The sequence below is a fragment of the Canis lupus genome, chromosome 6 (assembly GCF_011100685.1).
Source record: "Canis lupus familiaris isolate Mischka breed German Shepherd chromosome 6, alternate assembly UU_Cfam_GSD_1.0, whole genome shotgun sequence".
In the NCBI taxonomy this organism is placed as follows: domain Eukaryota; kingdom Metazoa; phylum Chordata; class Mammalia; order Carnivora; family Canidae; genus Canis; species Canis lupus.
Window position 1 is genome coordinate 50,516,243 of NC_049227.1, and position 16,455 is coordinate 50,532,697.

At 35.5% G+C, this 16,455-nt stretch overlaps 1 protein-coding gene across 1 annotated transcript in view; it reads right to left on the minus strand.

The window, feature by feature from the left end:
• The window catches only part of AGL (amylo-alpha-1, 6-glucosidase, 4-alpha-glucanotransferase), a 70,282-nt gene that overhangs the window by 16,266 nt on the left and 37,561 nt on the right, over positions 1–16,455 (minus strand). The window contains 6 exon segments of the mRNA NM_001048096.1: positions 2,478–2,589; positions 3,671–3,896; positions 7,186–7,288; positions 11,595–11,770; positions 12,693–12,826; positions 13,110–13,246. Coding sequence (NP_001041561.1) covers positions 2,478–2,589; positions 3,671–3,896; positions 7,186–7,288; positions 11,595–11,770; positions 12,693–12,826; positions 13,110–13,246 — 888 coding nt within the window.

The following is a 16,455-nucleotide window of genomic DNA, read 5'->3' on the forward strand; positions in this document are numbered from 1 at the left end:
TTTATTGGGTACAGAGTTTCAGTGTGGGATGATGAAAAATTCTAGAGATGGAATTCTAGAGAAAAATTCTAGAGATGCAGTGGCCACTGCATACTTAAAATGGTTAAAGTTACGTACTTTATGGTAAAATGGTAAATATGTGCATTTTGCCACACATATAAAATCTCCAATAGTAAAAAAACAAAAAAGCCCAACAATCCAATTAGAAAATGGCAAAAGACACACATTTCGTCAAAAAGAGCTACAGATGACAAGTAAGCACAAGAACAGATGTTCAATACCATTAGCTGTTAGGGAAATTCAGATTAAAACCACAATGGGTGGTGGTATACCCAACCACCAGAACAGCTTAAAAAAAAGTGATTAACATCAAATGCTGCTGTGGACATGGAAAAACTGGATCTCTCCAGTTTGCTGGTGGGATTGTAAAATGGTAAACCACTTTAGAAAATAGTTTGCAGTTTCTTACAAAAACAAATTCAGGGCAGCCCTGTGGCTCAGCGGTTTAGCGCCGCCTTCAGCCCAGGGTGTGATCCTGGAGACCCGGAATCGAGTCCCATGTCGGGCTCCCTGCATGGAGCCTGCTTCTCCCTCTGCCTGTGTCTCTGCCTTTCTGTGTGTGTCTCTCATGAATAAATAAATAAAATCTTAAAAAAAAAAATCATACTTACCATATGGCCCAATCAAATACTTGGGCATTTGTCCCAGAGAAATAAAAATTTATTTTCCTACAAACACCTATATATAAATGTTCATATTAGCCTTACTTACATCAACCAAAAAATGGAAAAAAACAAAATGTCCTTCCACAGGTGAATGTTACATCCATGAAAGAGAATACCACTGAGCAATAAAATGGAATAAACTATTGATACATATAATAGATTGGATGGATTTCAGGGGAATTATGCTTAGTGAAAGAACCAATCTCAAACGGTTACATACTATATGATTCCATCTATATACATTCTTAAAATGATAAAACCACAAAGATGCGTAACAGATTAGTAGTTGTCAGAGACCAGGGATTGTTGTTGTGACTCTAAAGGGGTTAGCGTAAGAAAGACCTTTGTGGTGACGAAACAGTTGAGTGTCTTGATTGCTGTAGTGGTTACATGAAACCATACACGGGGCAAAATTACATAGAACCACACACACATGCTCACACACAAATGAGTTAATGTAAAAATAGTTAAAACTGGGCAGCCCAGGTGGCTCAGCGGTTTAGCGCTGCCTTCAGTCCAGGGCCTGATCCGGGAGACCCGGGATCGGGTCCCACATCAGGCTCCCTGCATGGAGCCTGCTTCTTCCTCTGCCTGTGTCTCTGCCTCTCTCTGTCTCTCATGAATAAATAAATAAAATCTTTAAAAAAAATTAAAAAAAGACTCTAAAAAATAGTTAAAACTGAATATGGTCTATAGTCTAGTTAACTAGTATTAAACTAAACTAATGTCAGTTTCCTAATTTTGATATTGTACTACAGTAAGATATAGATACAGTAAGGTAAGATATCCTCATTGGGGAAGCTGGATGAAGACTTCAGGATACTCTTATATATCATTTTTGCAACTTTTTTTTTTTTTTTAAGTAGGCTCCATACTGGACATGGAGCCCAGGGTGGGCTTGAACTCATGATCCTGAGATCAAGATCTGAGCTGAGATCAAGAATCGGGCACTTAACTGACTGAGCCCTCCAAGTGCCCCATGTTTGCAAATTTCTATCAGTCTCTAATTCTTTCAACATTAAGAAGTAAGAAAAATCTACATGCACAAAAAAGCAGTATATGTTTCAAAGGACAATAAATACACAGAATTGTATATGTATATTGTATACCCTGCATATGTCTTTGCATTACTTCCTATATGGAAAGTCTCTATAGAGTAATAAAATAAATTATCATTAGCCTTGCACTGGCTGGTGATGATAGTATGCCATTAAAAATAGGAATATGATGAACTTCTAAGAGATTAAAAAAGTATATCTATTTAACCGTGTAGACAAAACTTTTTACAAAAAGAATTTTAGAAGACCCTAAGTTACACAGATTGTAAATGAAACCTTAACTCTGCCACTTAGTAGTTGTGTGACTCTAAGCAAGCTACTCTGCTTCAGTCATCTTATCAACACAAATGGGAACAGTATAACTCATCCCCAGTGTTCTTGGGAGTATTACATGGGAATAACATGAAAAAGCTGTTAGCATAATGCCTAGCACACACAGTGAGCACTCATTCGTTATTATGATCATAAATACAATCACCAAAACTACCTTTCAAATTAACTGACAAAATATATAAAATTTTATCTTTCCTCTAGAAACTAAAACTAAACTAGTGAGATCAGGAACTATGTTAATCTCTCTCATTGGGATATTCTGAAGTTTTAGACACAAATATAATATTTGTCAAATACATGAATAATATAAAAAGTTTAATTCTACCTCATTAGTCGATCTTTACTATGTAAAGTTATGTACCTTCGTCCTTCATGTTTCGGTCTATTTGTGGACCAGCATTCCTCTCTCGGAATTGTATGCCCTGTATGTGTCTTTGCATGACTTCCTGTATTACTTCAAACAGTGGTTGATCCTGTTGGAGACATAATGGATATTAGTTCTGTTAGAAATTACATTTTTCTTACCTTCTCCCAAATCCCACAGCTGAAGTTTTGTGAAAACATAGATTTTTCCTTAGGAGAAGAAATGGGGATCAGGGGTGGGACTGGAGAAAAAAGGAGTTCCTATACCCCAAATCATACAGTCAGCCTCTGGCATATGAATATTTAACGTATTGTAGTTTTGACTATTCATGTCTGTGACATGAAATAGTTTATAATTTTGCTGACACATGAAAATAATTCTTGTGAATTTCTATAGTTTCCATTAGAGTGAATTGTGCAGTTAATAACTGTATCTATCTTATACAGAAATCTAAACTTTAAATTGGCATTGCTCTTATTATATAATAAACTGATACTTTATATAAAAACTTTTTTTGACAAATGTTATAATATAAAGGTAGATGAGAAGTGGAAAAAGTACAGTATCATTGAACATTACTGACTGGGAAGAAAACCACTTGGAATGTTTATTTATTCTGTACTGTTCATAAGATAAACTCTGGACTTCCTGGATTAGTCATCAGGTGCTCCACAACCTGGTTTACCCTTTCCCACCTACTCTTACTACTCTGCAGGTACCCTATACAAAAAGCCAAAATAGACTAAGCAGTATGTCCTAAACTGTGCTTCAATCTACCCTGCTCTTTACTTTTCCTTTCATCTCTGAGGTCTTCCCAGAACTTCTCTCACCTCTGCTGAAATCCCACTCATCTTTTAAGGTTCAGTTTAGGTGAAATTTTTAGCTACTTATGAAGTCCTCCCTGAGAACCATCTACTAGATGATCTCTCTCCCTTTTATGCACAGCATTTCCCATACACCACCTTTTGCAATGACCATGTTATGTACACATTATCTCTTCTATCATGTTGAAAATTCTTTAAGCAAGAAGCAAGTCTTATCTCTGCAATTGCTCATAGAACCAGTAGGTGCTAAACATAAACCAATATTTGAAGAATCTTTCAGATTTGGATTCTTCATTACAAACATTTTTATATCAGAAGCTAAAAGTTATTTTTAAGGAAAAAAAACTGTTTGAAGAGGATTTTTACCAGTGTGCCGGCAGACAAAGGAACAGAATCATCTGTAGGATACATTCTGGAAACTGGGCACTTGAGAATGTCTAGGCCATTTGGAACCATTTTACAGTAATCCTGAATACACTGTAGCCACCACCACACAGCATCCCGGCAATTGTATCTGGCATAAGTTCCTTCACCCAGGAGATTAGGAATGAGACCGTGTCTCAGGGTACCAGCAAATGCTAAAATAATATTCCTAAAACAACAGAATTAAGTGGATCATTTAACACGAAAACAATCACTTAAAAAGTTTAAGTCCCTTTTTGTGACTATTATTTCAGATGCATTTTCTCTCTTGTCCCTATTTCTTTGAATTTTCATGTAGAAAATGGTCATAATATGAGAGATTAAGCCTTGAATTAAAAGCTTGAAGCCTTAATCCTAGCCTTGGCTTTTTCCTTGACAATCTGTGTAGCTTACCCTCTCTGGGATAGTTTCTTCATCTATCAATTTAGGTATTGGACTAGGTGGTTTTTACGGTCCCTTATAGCTCTAGATTCTACTTTTGAAATCTGCGGTATTTCAAAATCTAGGTAAATACGACATGGACAAGAACTTTATTATTTTAAATACCAAAGCAAATACATAAGGAAACAAATGGGTAAAAGCTGACCTTGAAAATCATGATTTATTTAAAAAACCTGACAGAGAATACTTTATCTTTTAACGTATTACTGTACTATCATATACTAAATGACAACTTTGTAAGATGGGATAGCATTTCTAAAAAGAGCATGAAACTAAGAAATAACAATGGGGTTTAAAACCTAGCATTGCAATCTGTATACCCTAGGAAAAGTCATTTAAAATGTCCTAGACTAAACCATTTAGAAATTAATTAATTTTAAGTCTCAGTTTAATGCTGTTCTCTTAAATAATAGTGCAATAAAGGTTTTTCTTGTATACTACAGTAGAATGTTAGTATGGACAGTGACATTTTCAATTAATAAAATCAGAATGGAGCAGTTGTAACCATCCAGAACAATGTCATACACTTGAAACTTGAATAAAAAGACCTCTGTCCATGAATACCTCTGCAGAAGGATGAAGGAGAACTCTCTGTGCCCACCAAAGTGGCTTTCCTATATGCCTCAATCTACTTTTTTAGCTAGCTGTGGCCAGGTTACTGGATTCCAAAGCAAGAATGTGAATGGAACTAGTGTATGTTAAGTGTGTGGAACAGCTGTATTTTTCCCAGGCTCTTCCCTCTCTGCCAGTTGACTAGAGAGTAGTACTCAGATGGTCGATCCTCAAGATGAAGGAGCTTTGATCCCTGAATCACTACATGGAAAGCTGCCTCCTGAATACCTATTTTGGACCAGAAATGAGAAATAAATTTGTGAAAAACCACTGAAATATATGAATTTATAATTTAGAACAGCTAGCACTACCTTAACAAATACATTATTCTCTCAGAATCATATAGATCAGAGTGGGCAACTTTTTTTGCAAAGGACCAGATAGTAAATATTTTAGGCTCTGTTGGCCATATATGGTCCCAGTCTTGTATTACTCTTTTTCAAATGACTCTTTAAAATAGTAAAAACCATTCTTTGCACCCAGGTCATACAAAACAGGTGATTGGCCAAATTTCTCTGACCCCTGATCTAAATACCCATCTATCTAGATAGATAACATAAAACTAAGCAGCAGAAATTGTTGATAGTGTATATAGAAATGATAATTGGGAACCCAGACAACAAAATAATAATGATTTAAAAAACTAACATTTATGCAATGCTTAGCATGTGACAGATCCTAATTGTATTAGTTCATTTAATCCTCTCTAGGGGTGCCTGGTTGGCTCAGTGGCTTGAGCATGTGACTCTTGATCTTGGAGTTATAAGTTTGAGCCCCATGCTGGGTGAAGAGATTACTCTCAAAAAAATCTTTTTTCAAAAAGATTTTATTTATTTGAGAAAGAGAGAGTGAGAGAGCAAGTGAGCACGATTGGGGGGTGGGCAGAGGGACAAGCAGACTCCCCACTGAGCATGAAGCCAGATGCGGGGCTCCAGCCTAGGATCCTGAGATCATGACTTGAGCCGAAGTCAGACGCTTAACCAAGTGAGCCACCTGGGCGCCCTCCAAATATAAAACATTAGAAAAAAAATCCTTAGAAAAATCCTGTAAGGTAAGTACTATCAGTATTTTACAGAGTACAAAGAAGATAAATAATGTATCAGTTGGTAGTTTAGAACCAGGGTTCGAACCTGGCAGTTTGGCTCCAACCCAAGTTCTTAACCATTACACTGTGCTGAACCCTAATGTTCCATTTCCTACTTCTTAACCATAGTCAGTTAGGAGTATTTAAGGAGGAAGCAAACAGCCTCTCAAATTTCTACAGCCCTATAATGATCTCTTAAATGAATAAGAAAAGGTCTTATTGTATTAGGTTAGCAGGGAAGAATGCAATGTGTTTCAGATGCCCACTTAGAAATCTTCAATTTAAAAAATAAATTTTCAATTTTAAAAGGACCAAAATCAGAACTTTTTTCATTTGAAGCGGCAAACTTCAGTTTTTTTTGAATGACCTCAACACAAGGTATCATATAAATGCTTTTTCCGATGAAAGTTTTAATTTGTAGAGCCTTGGGCTGCAGAAGATCACCTGGAGCCCTTGTGAAAACACAGATTTCCATCTGTTACTCTACCTTCTCCATCCCTATATTCAGAAGTTCAGCATAAGGACCATTAATTTGCATTTCTAACAAGTTCTCAGGAGATGGTGACACCACTGATTTGTAGTACTGATTTGTGTAGCACTGCTGTACAGCTTCACTTTTCTACCTTTGATAATTTCATTCATATTATTCTGATATTAAGAAAACACTATTTTAAGTCTAAAAGACAAACCTGGAGGTTACTAGGCTTGACAACACATAGAGGAAAACCTGATGCTATAATTCTTTCTATAGGACTCAGTCTTCATTATAGAAGGAAAAAAATGATAGAATTCAAATTTTACCTAAAAGTTAATGAGTTTTTTTTTTTTTAAAGATTTTATTTATTTATTCATGAGAGATGCAGAGAGAGAGAGAGAGGGGCAGAGACACAGGCAGAGGGAGAAGCAGGCTCCATGCAAGGAGCCTGATGTGGGACTCGATCCTGGGACTCCAGGGATCCTGAGCCACCCAGGGATCCACCACTAATCTGAGTTCTTATACTTAATTCAGGCATAGAAATTTACTCTTTAGTGAGTAATGTTAGTTAACATGGTTACACATTTTTTAGTTTTACTGAAATTAACTGGCAAATGCTGAAGATAACCTGACCTGTAACATGAAGGACTAAAATTTAGTGACTTCAAGAATTTTCACTCTTTTGAAATCCTATCATCTTATGAAATGAACATGTAAAAAAAAAAAATACATAAGGAAAAACATACCTCCCAAATGTTACAAACAGATGGTAAGAAGGAAAGTTTGAAGAGCATGTGAAAACATTTAGATATAAACTGGCATTGCAACTTTTTAGAGATCTCCTACCTGGCCTCTAAATAGCGTCCAGTAATCAGCAGTAGACCTCTCAGTGCAATAAAAGTATCCCTTCCCCAACAGCGGAAAATACCAGAAGAAAAATGAGGTAAGCCTAACAGAAAACACAACAAAGTAATATGTTAATCTGAATAATACACATAAGGCTATGAACTCATTACCATAGGCCAGTTGTTCTAAGCTTGGGGAACAAGAATGAGGGAGTCTGCAAACCCTCTAAAATTCTGCAAAATGTGTGCCCAAACCTATGCCAATATTTGTGTGATGAGGTTCCATATTCTTCTTCTTTTTAAATTTAAAAATTTTTTTTTACTACATTCTTAAGGGAATCTATGACTTCAAAGAGATTAACTATCAGGGCTACAGGGACCCCTTGATGGCTGAGCAGGTGAGTGCCTGCCTTTGGCCCAGGGCATGATCCTGAAGTCCTAGGAGGAGTCTCACAATGGGCTCTCTGCATGGAGCCTGCTTCTCCCTCTGCCTATGTCTCTCTCTCTCTTGGTTTCTCATGAATAAATTCTTTAAAAAAAAACCAAAAAAACAATCAGGGCTAGAAAGGGATGCTTACCTAAATTGATTATAATGTGAGTCTTTATACACAGATAAACTTTCTTTTAATAAATTAAAGGTTGAAATCAGAGATCTAATATTTAACATATAAACACATTTTAAAAAAATTTTTTTAAATTTATTTATGATAGTCATCAGAGAGAGAGAGAGAGAGAGAGGCAGAGACACAGGCAGAGAGAGAAGCAGGCTCCATGCACCGGGAGCCCGACGTGGGATTCGATCCCGGGTCTCCAGGATCGCGCCCTGGGCCAAAGGCAGGCGCCAAACCGCTGCGCCACCCAGGGATTCCCATAAACACATTATATATATATATATATATATATAAATATATATATACATACTTTAGTAACACAAGTGGGAAAGTTTATAAACGTATAAAGTACATTCTCCAGATATGAAAGTAGACAAGGTCGAGAGAAAGCTGTGCCATATAATATTAATGATATATCTAAAAAGATTCTACCTGCAATTAGAGGCAACAAATTAATCTAGCTATGAGGGGCAACCCCGGTGGCGCAGCGGTTTGGTGCCGCCTGCAGCCCAGGGTGTGATCCTCGAGACCCGGGATCGAGTCCCACATCAGGCTCCTTGCATGGAGCCTGCTTCTCCCTCTGCCTGTGTCTCTGCCTCTCTCTCTCTCTATGGGTGTGTCTCTCATGAATAAATAAAATCTTTAAAAAAAATCTAGATATGAAATGATTATCTTAATGATAGATAACTGAACATGTTTATTAACCTATTAATCTAGAGTCAAATTTTCTTTTATCTTCTTTTATTTTTTTTAAAGATTTTGTTTATTTATTCATGAGAGACACAGAGAGAGAGAGGCAGAGACACAGCAGAGGGAGAAGCAGGCTCCATGCAGGGAGCCCGATGTGGGACTCGATCCTGGGTCTCCAGGATCACACCCTGAGCCTACGGTGGCACTAAACCGCTGAGCCACCCAGGCTGCCCTAGAGTCAAATTTTAATACCAAATTTCCCATTAATTCAAGACAACTTAAGAATGTCACAGTTTGTTGGCCAGTTTTTCCAAATAAAAATAAGGACTTCAGGTGCCAAATAACTTGAACATTCTAGGTAACTGTAACCTTTAGGCATGAGATAAAAATAGGGTGACTGATGGATAAAATCTAAAATTTTACTTCTAGACTGAGTTTGATTTCTTTTCTTTTCTTTTTTTTTTTTAAGATTTATTTATTTATTCATGAAAGACAGACTGAGAGAGAGAGGCAGAAACATAGGCAGAGGGAGAAGCAGATGAGCCTGATGTGGGACTCGATCCCGGATCCCTGGATCACAACCTGAGCTGAAGGCAGGAGCCCAATCGCTGAGCCACCCAGGCATCCCCTGAATTTGGTTTCTTATAAAACATGTCAAGAATACACTGTTATTCTCATTGGTACTAAAAACAATAATCAATAGGAAAGTAAAGGAAACTAAGCATTCTACTCAAAAAAAGAGCTATGCTAAAGCAAAAATACAAGACATATTTCAGGAAGGGAAAACTAAGGACTTCTATAAAATGTATACAGTATTCATTCATAACATAATCATTCATTCATAACATATCTGACATTATCGTTTGCTTGTTTTCCAGTTTGTTGAATGAATAACTGTCTCTCCCTAGTTCTCCCTAGTGGAAAATAAGATTCACAGTTACAGAAACCTTATTTGGCTTATTTACCAAACTGTAACTGTCACTGAAAATTGTAACTGGTATGTAATATATATAATGTATATAAAATTTTCCTAAATGAATGAAAAATAAAAAACTAATTATAAGAGGTAAATTGAGAGGCAAAATAATTTGGCTAGATAAAAGAAAATTTTGGCCATTTTTAAGTATACTTCAAAATTTAAGTTTCTGCTTATTGGGTCTTTACCTTATGGAGGGTAGACATTATTTTCTAAAAAGGCTCAGAACTAAACTTCTTTTCTACATCATCTCCAAAATAATGGTATAAAATTTCCTAAATACTCTGGGTATTATTTACACATGGTTGATTATTGACATATGGTTCATATGAGGTTGATGATTGTAACTTTGATGATGATGAGAACAGCAGTTAACATATATAGTATTCTATGCCACACAGACTTCCTGGTACTTTAACCCATTTAACACCTAGTATGAAATATGAATATAGATAGATTTAAGGGTGGTATTGAGCTCATATGTCCTAAAGTACAGGTAATTGGTCTTTGTTAAGATGTCAAAACTATAAAATCTCTAGCACTAATATGTAGCAATGTTTATGTTAACTTTTGACCTCTAAGAGTATAGGATTTATAGATCACTATCTTGTGATTTCTACCTTGTCATTTATTATACAAGTTTAAAATTATAATTTTTTTGTACCACTGTCACCAAAGGCTTTGGTATGCATTTTAAAATGAACCCCCAAAAACCTGTCTGCAAATCTGAGTACAGTCCTATATTTTGTTAATATGGAGTATATAGAACACTCCCCTGCAACACCGGAAGCAAATATCAAAACTTCTATTTATATTTATCAACACATCTTTTTAGTTTCTTTTTTATTTTTTTAATTTTTTTTAAATTTTTATTTATTTATGATAGTCACAGAGAGAGAGAGAGAGGCAGAGACACAGGCAGAGGGAGAAGCAGTCTCCATGCACCAGGAGCCCGATGTGGGATTCGATCCCGGGTCACCAGGATCACGCCCTGGGCCAAAGGCAGGCACCAAACCGCTGCGCCACCCAGGGATCCCATCTTTTTAGTTTCTATTTTTGTTTTATACTATACCTGATTATAAATGTACTTGGTATTATCAGTGTATTTATTTTGGGAGTGCTTAACAACAGCAGTGAATAATCAAGAATGTTGAGATCACTATTTTGTGTAATAGGCTTCTAAGCAGTAGGTTTTAGAACCACTTTCTGCATATCAATTTTTTTTTCCTCAATGACCCAGTTCAGTTTCATGAGTATCTGCATGGATTCAGAGGGGAAATATAAGACCAGGAGGAGATGACATAGTTGAGTGAAAATCTAAAACATGATTATGTAATTAAAACATATGATCATCCTAAATGAAAAGTTAATTTCTTTTTCAGTTGTCAGTTCTTACTAAGTCTTTTTTCTTGGTCTGGGTAGATGCAAATTTAAGGGTAAAAAGAGGAAATCACTTATGTACTATTACTGTCATCCTGCAATTTGGTACTTTTCAGTTTATCTTGGAAAGTTCTAAATTCAGTGGCCTTAAATAAATATTAAGCACTTTCTATAAATAGCTTGAAATACATTAAAAAAGAAAATAAAAGTCTGTTCTTTAGCCTATTTTGCTTACTTAGATTTGTTGATTCAGGTTTTAATGCTACTTGCAGGAAAGGATGCCAAAAGAATACAGTTGAAAGCATTTGATTGCAATGAGACATACAATAAAAAATTATTTAACATTTGTTTTGTTTTGTAACTTGTAGAGGATCTTTCCATTATCTCTTGGTAATTTACAAGATTGAGTTAATTTCTTAAATTTGGAAAAAAGTGTAAGATTAAAGGTAGTAAAACAAATCTGATAAAAAATACGAAATGTCAAGAGTTCAAAAAAACAGAAACATGAAGAGGAAAAGGATTAATCAGCAACAATGAAAAACACATAAATAATGCCTGTTGCACAGTATTAATTAAATAGTAAGTACAAAAATTAGTTCTACAAGTGAATATCTATGAAATTTTACTAAGCAGTCTCATAAAAGTTTGGATAACATCATGAGTCTTTTTTTTTTTAAATAATGATTTCCCTGTAACTTTACCTTTTTGAATAATATAGACTAACACATTTTTCACCTGTATGTGATTTCTTACCTGCAGCTAGAGACACACAACATTGCTCCTTTTCTTTTGTGATCTCATTTAGCCTATATGGTACATCCATAAGTGAAGGTGAAAGAAGTGGCAGAGAAGGGCACTTTCCTACTCCACACATTTGCACTGATCCCAGTGAAAGGTGTTTCACAAAGGTAGAACCATTCTGAACAAAGCTGTAAAAAAGTGACTGAGTTTAAAATATTATTTGTAGAAATACAAAAATTTTATTTCTTTTTAAAAATGTTATTGTGTTAAGAACAACTTAACCTGAAATCTACTCTCTTAACAGATTTTTTAAGTGGACAACGCAATAGTATTTACAGGCACAATATTACACAGCAGATCTCTAGAACTTACTCATCTCGCATACACAATGTTTCACAATTTTTCAGCAGTGTCATTTTAATTTGTTTCTTTCAAATAGTCTATTAGATGTGTAACAACAGTAAATATTGGCTGAAGATTTTCAATTTGGTTAGATTTCAGAACTGCTTTCATTTTACCCAATATTATAGCTGGCTTCAAGTCCAAAGCCTGTTGTGCAACAAATGGAAGGGCTTAAGTTTTGTTCTTTCTGAAATCATGCCCAAATCAATTTGGTGGTTCTTCAGTGGCACATTCTGATCTGTAATTTCATTTTAGGGAAATGTACCAATAAAGGCAAATTCATTTCGCTGGGTGTTACTCTGTATGTTGGCAAATTGAACATCAATAAAAAATAAATTTATTATTAAAAAATATCAGAGTAACTTTTCTCTTAATTAACAAAAAATTAGAAAAAGAACTGTGTATGCATGTTCTAAAAATTTTATCTATTAACAAGTCAATGAATAAATAGAAACCAGTAAAATGAGACAATTAAATTTTCCCATGAACATGGTTTTTTAGCTTTACTGAAGAGATTTTAATACCCCTGTTTGTTTTTGTATGCTCCAGATTAAAGGATGCAAATACATTTACTATCCACTTAACAAATTTTTCAACTGTATGAATCTATGACAATTCTTTATGTTTTGGTCTTTCAAGAGTATATAAACTGACTGTATATGTTTTCTACACAAACATGCCTATTTACTCAAGGTTTGTTGTATATACCTTGACATCTGCTTCCATGCTATATCCAGAAGAGTGGTGTATGCACCAATTAATATAGCATCAAAATAACATGGGATAAGATAACGTGGGATTTGCTTCAGGTAGAAGAACATAGCCTGGAACCATTTACCAACCTGTTATAAAAATAATTTTAGAAGTTAATTTGGTGTCTTTACAGGCTAGGTGTATTTTTATTTATTTATTTATTTAGGCTAGGTGTATTTTAAGCGGTAAATCCAAACATGTAGCTCTACTACCTAGTAATCTATCAACCGGATTTCCATTTTTTAGAACTGGAAGATGATGAAGAAGGGAGGAAAATATTTCAGGCTAGAAAACTATGTCAATTTTATTTATACCATAGTAATATAGTTTTTATTGTTTCCTTGTTTTTTGAACTAGAATAGTTTTACTTACTTCTGCAATAGTTCCTGATCGAGAGATAAGCCGGTTACTGACATAGTCAATCATCCAATCTCCAGATCTCAAATTATCACAAAAGGGATGCCCCAAGTCATTCTTTGGCCTTATTTCTGCCAAGACGGACATTAACCCTGAAAATTCATAGAAATATCATGCAGTTATTGGCAGAGGCAATTTGTTCCCAATGACTGGGCTATTGCTGTCTCTAATGATTTGGAGTGAACACATATAGAGGTAGATAAAGGGCTGCAAAGACCACAGTGGGACTTCCCCTGGCTGGAGATAAGCGTGGTAACATTGACCCGAGATACAAAGACATACTGAAGGGGACTACTGTCACAGGGGCTATGCAGAGCTTTCCAAGATTCCTAACTTCTGGGACTCGACATGTTCTTCTGAATTTTAATATTATAATATCGAAAGGCAAGTAGCTGGCAGTTTCTCTGCCTTAAGGCATTAGGGGAAAAAGATAAGTCTGTATCTTCTTATGTTGAAAACTGGTGGAATCATTAATATTCAGGCAATCACAGGACTAGTTTCAGAGAGAGCAAGAGCATCTTTGGTGATAATAATAATAAAGCCTGCTTTGGACAGAATCTTTGGAGATGCCTGGGTGGCTCAGTGGTTGAGCATCTGCCTTTCGCTCAGAGCGTGATCCCGGAGTCCCGGGATCTAGTCCCACATGAGGCTCCTTGCAGGGAGCCTGCTTCTCCCTCTGCCTGTGTCTCTGCTTCTTTCTCTGTGTCTCTCATGAATAACTAAATAGAATCTTAAAAAAAAAAAAAAAAAAAAAGGAAAGATTCTTCGAAATATAATAAAAGGAAGTTAGAACTAAACAAGCTATCAAGGTGAGGTATACGGGCATATCCTTAAGTAATGCTCAAAGAGAAACTTAGAATTCTGTGTATACAGATTGTTATTTCAATGACAGAATAATAGTACTTCTTTCATTATCCAATAATGTAATAATTTCCACCTTAAAAAATATTATATAAACAGCCTCACCAAATTAATTGACTAAATTTATTTATATATTTAGGATTTAATTTTACTGTGTATATAGCAGGTCTTGAGAAATTAAAAAATAAATATATAAATTTAAGATGTAGTTTTTTTCCCCTCAAGGGGCTTACAGCCTCCTTCAGGAAACAAAGCTTAAAACATTAAAAAACAAAACAAAAAAAGCAAAACAAAACTAGAAAGCAAGACAGTATAAAATAATGTTCCACTTTTGCTCTAACATTTTTGGGGAAGGCAAATATTGCTCAGTAAATATAAGTTTCACTTGTTGAATAATGGTGACACGATGGAGCAGCATTTTAGAAAAAGAGATCTGATCAAAGGGGTGGAATGTTTTGTGGAAGAGGTTACAAAAAGTTGGAAAATTGGTTACTTGGTTTTGGAGACAGGATTTAGTCTTTAAATAGGGTGTTAACTATGAAAATAAAAAGATATGGTATACCACAGAGAACACAGAAAAAAGTCCAGTCACAATTACTGACTGAATACTGCAGATAAAAGGTACAGATCCAAAAAACAGATTCCTGGATTCCAACATGACTGAATACATACTACTATAAGCAAGGAAGAAGAGAAGGGGAATTTTGTTTAGGGGACAGAAAGTCAACGAAGTTGGTAAATCTGACTTAATTGGATGTTGCTATTAACAGCCTGCAAGAAATACCCAGTGGAGATCTTCAACTGTCAGAGAAAAAAGGGATTGATATAAAGTAAAAAGTAAATCAGGAGAGTTAGTAAAGAACTAGACTTAGCTTTAAGAAAGACAAAGACCAGAAAAGAAGTTCACAAAAGTGTGGTCTTTCCAGTCAAGTACCAGACAGAGTTCAACGTTCAGAGTGAAAATGGAGTAAATAGCAGTCTATGACAGGTAACATATACATTTCTGTATTTCTCACAGCACAAAACACTTTGTGTTGAAAGTGAGACTGTTTTAGAAAAAAACTGTCGTAAGTACAGAAGCCTAAAGGAAATTTATTGAGAGCATCTTATGTGCTTGGTTTTGTAGAAAGTACAAAAGCTAAAAACCAAGAATGTATAAAGGGCAAAAATTCTTCTTTTTTAAGGTACAATCTACCTGCTATGAACTAAATACTAGCTATGAACTAAGCATTGTCTACGTGCTTTATGTGAATTAAGTCATTTAAACCTTGTGGTAGGTACTATTATTATTTCCATTTTATAGAGGAGAAAACTGAGCCATGTAGAGTTTACTCCAACTCAAGGAGTCTGGTTCTACAGCCCATTCTTTTTTTTTTTTTTTTTTTAAGATTTTATTTATTTATTCATGAGAGACACAGAGAGAAAGAGGCAGAGGGAGAAGCAGGCTCCATGCAGGAAGCCTGATGCAAGACTCTGAGATCATTCCCTAAGCCAAAGCCAGACGCTCAACCCCTGAACCAGGGTGTCCCTCTATAACCCATCCTTTTTTTTTTTTTTTAAGATTTTATTTATTTATTCATGAGAGACACAGAGAGAGGCAGAGACACAGGCAGAGGGAGAAGCAGACTCTATGCAAGGAGCCCGATGTGGGACTCAATTCCTTGACTCCAGGATCACGCCCTGGGCCGAAGACAGGCACCAAACCGCTGAGCCACCGGGATCCCCACTACAACCCATTCCTAAACACAATAATAAATATTCACAAAGCACACTGTACTAATTTAAAGTAAGACAATATATTCCAAGAGCCAAATAAGAGGTACAGTAAATTAATGCAATGGGTATCCAGGGGACAAAAATATTACTGTGAAAAGTAATAGTCAAGGAATTCTTTGTGGAAAACGTAAGCATCAAACTCATACTTAAAGATGGGTTAGATGGACAAAGAAAATAAGGAGTTGCAAAGGAGGCATGAAATGTGGAATACTATATAAACTGGGAACACATGTGTGATAAATCAAATTTCCTAGATAAAAATCCAAGAAAACATCTCCAACTATATGGGTTAAACAGTTAATTAAATAATTAGGTCCTATATCCTGTCTTATAACTACTCTAACTACATAGTATTTTGCTGTAAGTTTCTCTTTGTAGGATAAAGCAACTATGCAAGGCAACAAAGCTTCCAGATAGATGAGAAAGGAAGATGAATGTATTTGGGGCCCAAATAAATGTTCTCATTTAGTCTTCAAAAAAGCCTATGACTTAGCAATATTATTCACATTCTATAGCAGCAGAAATTGGGGCACAGGGAAGTGAAGTTACTTGCTGGAGGTCAATGACTGAGTAGGTGGCAGAGCCACAATTTGAATTCAAGCAGTTGAATTCTGAGCCCATACATTAATTTTATAAAGAAGACATCATATGATCCTTAAAAAAC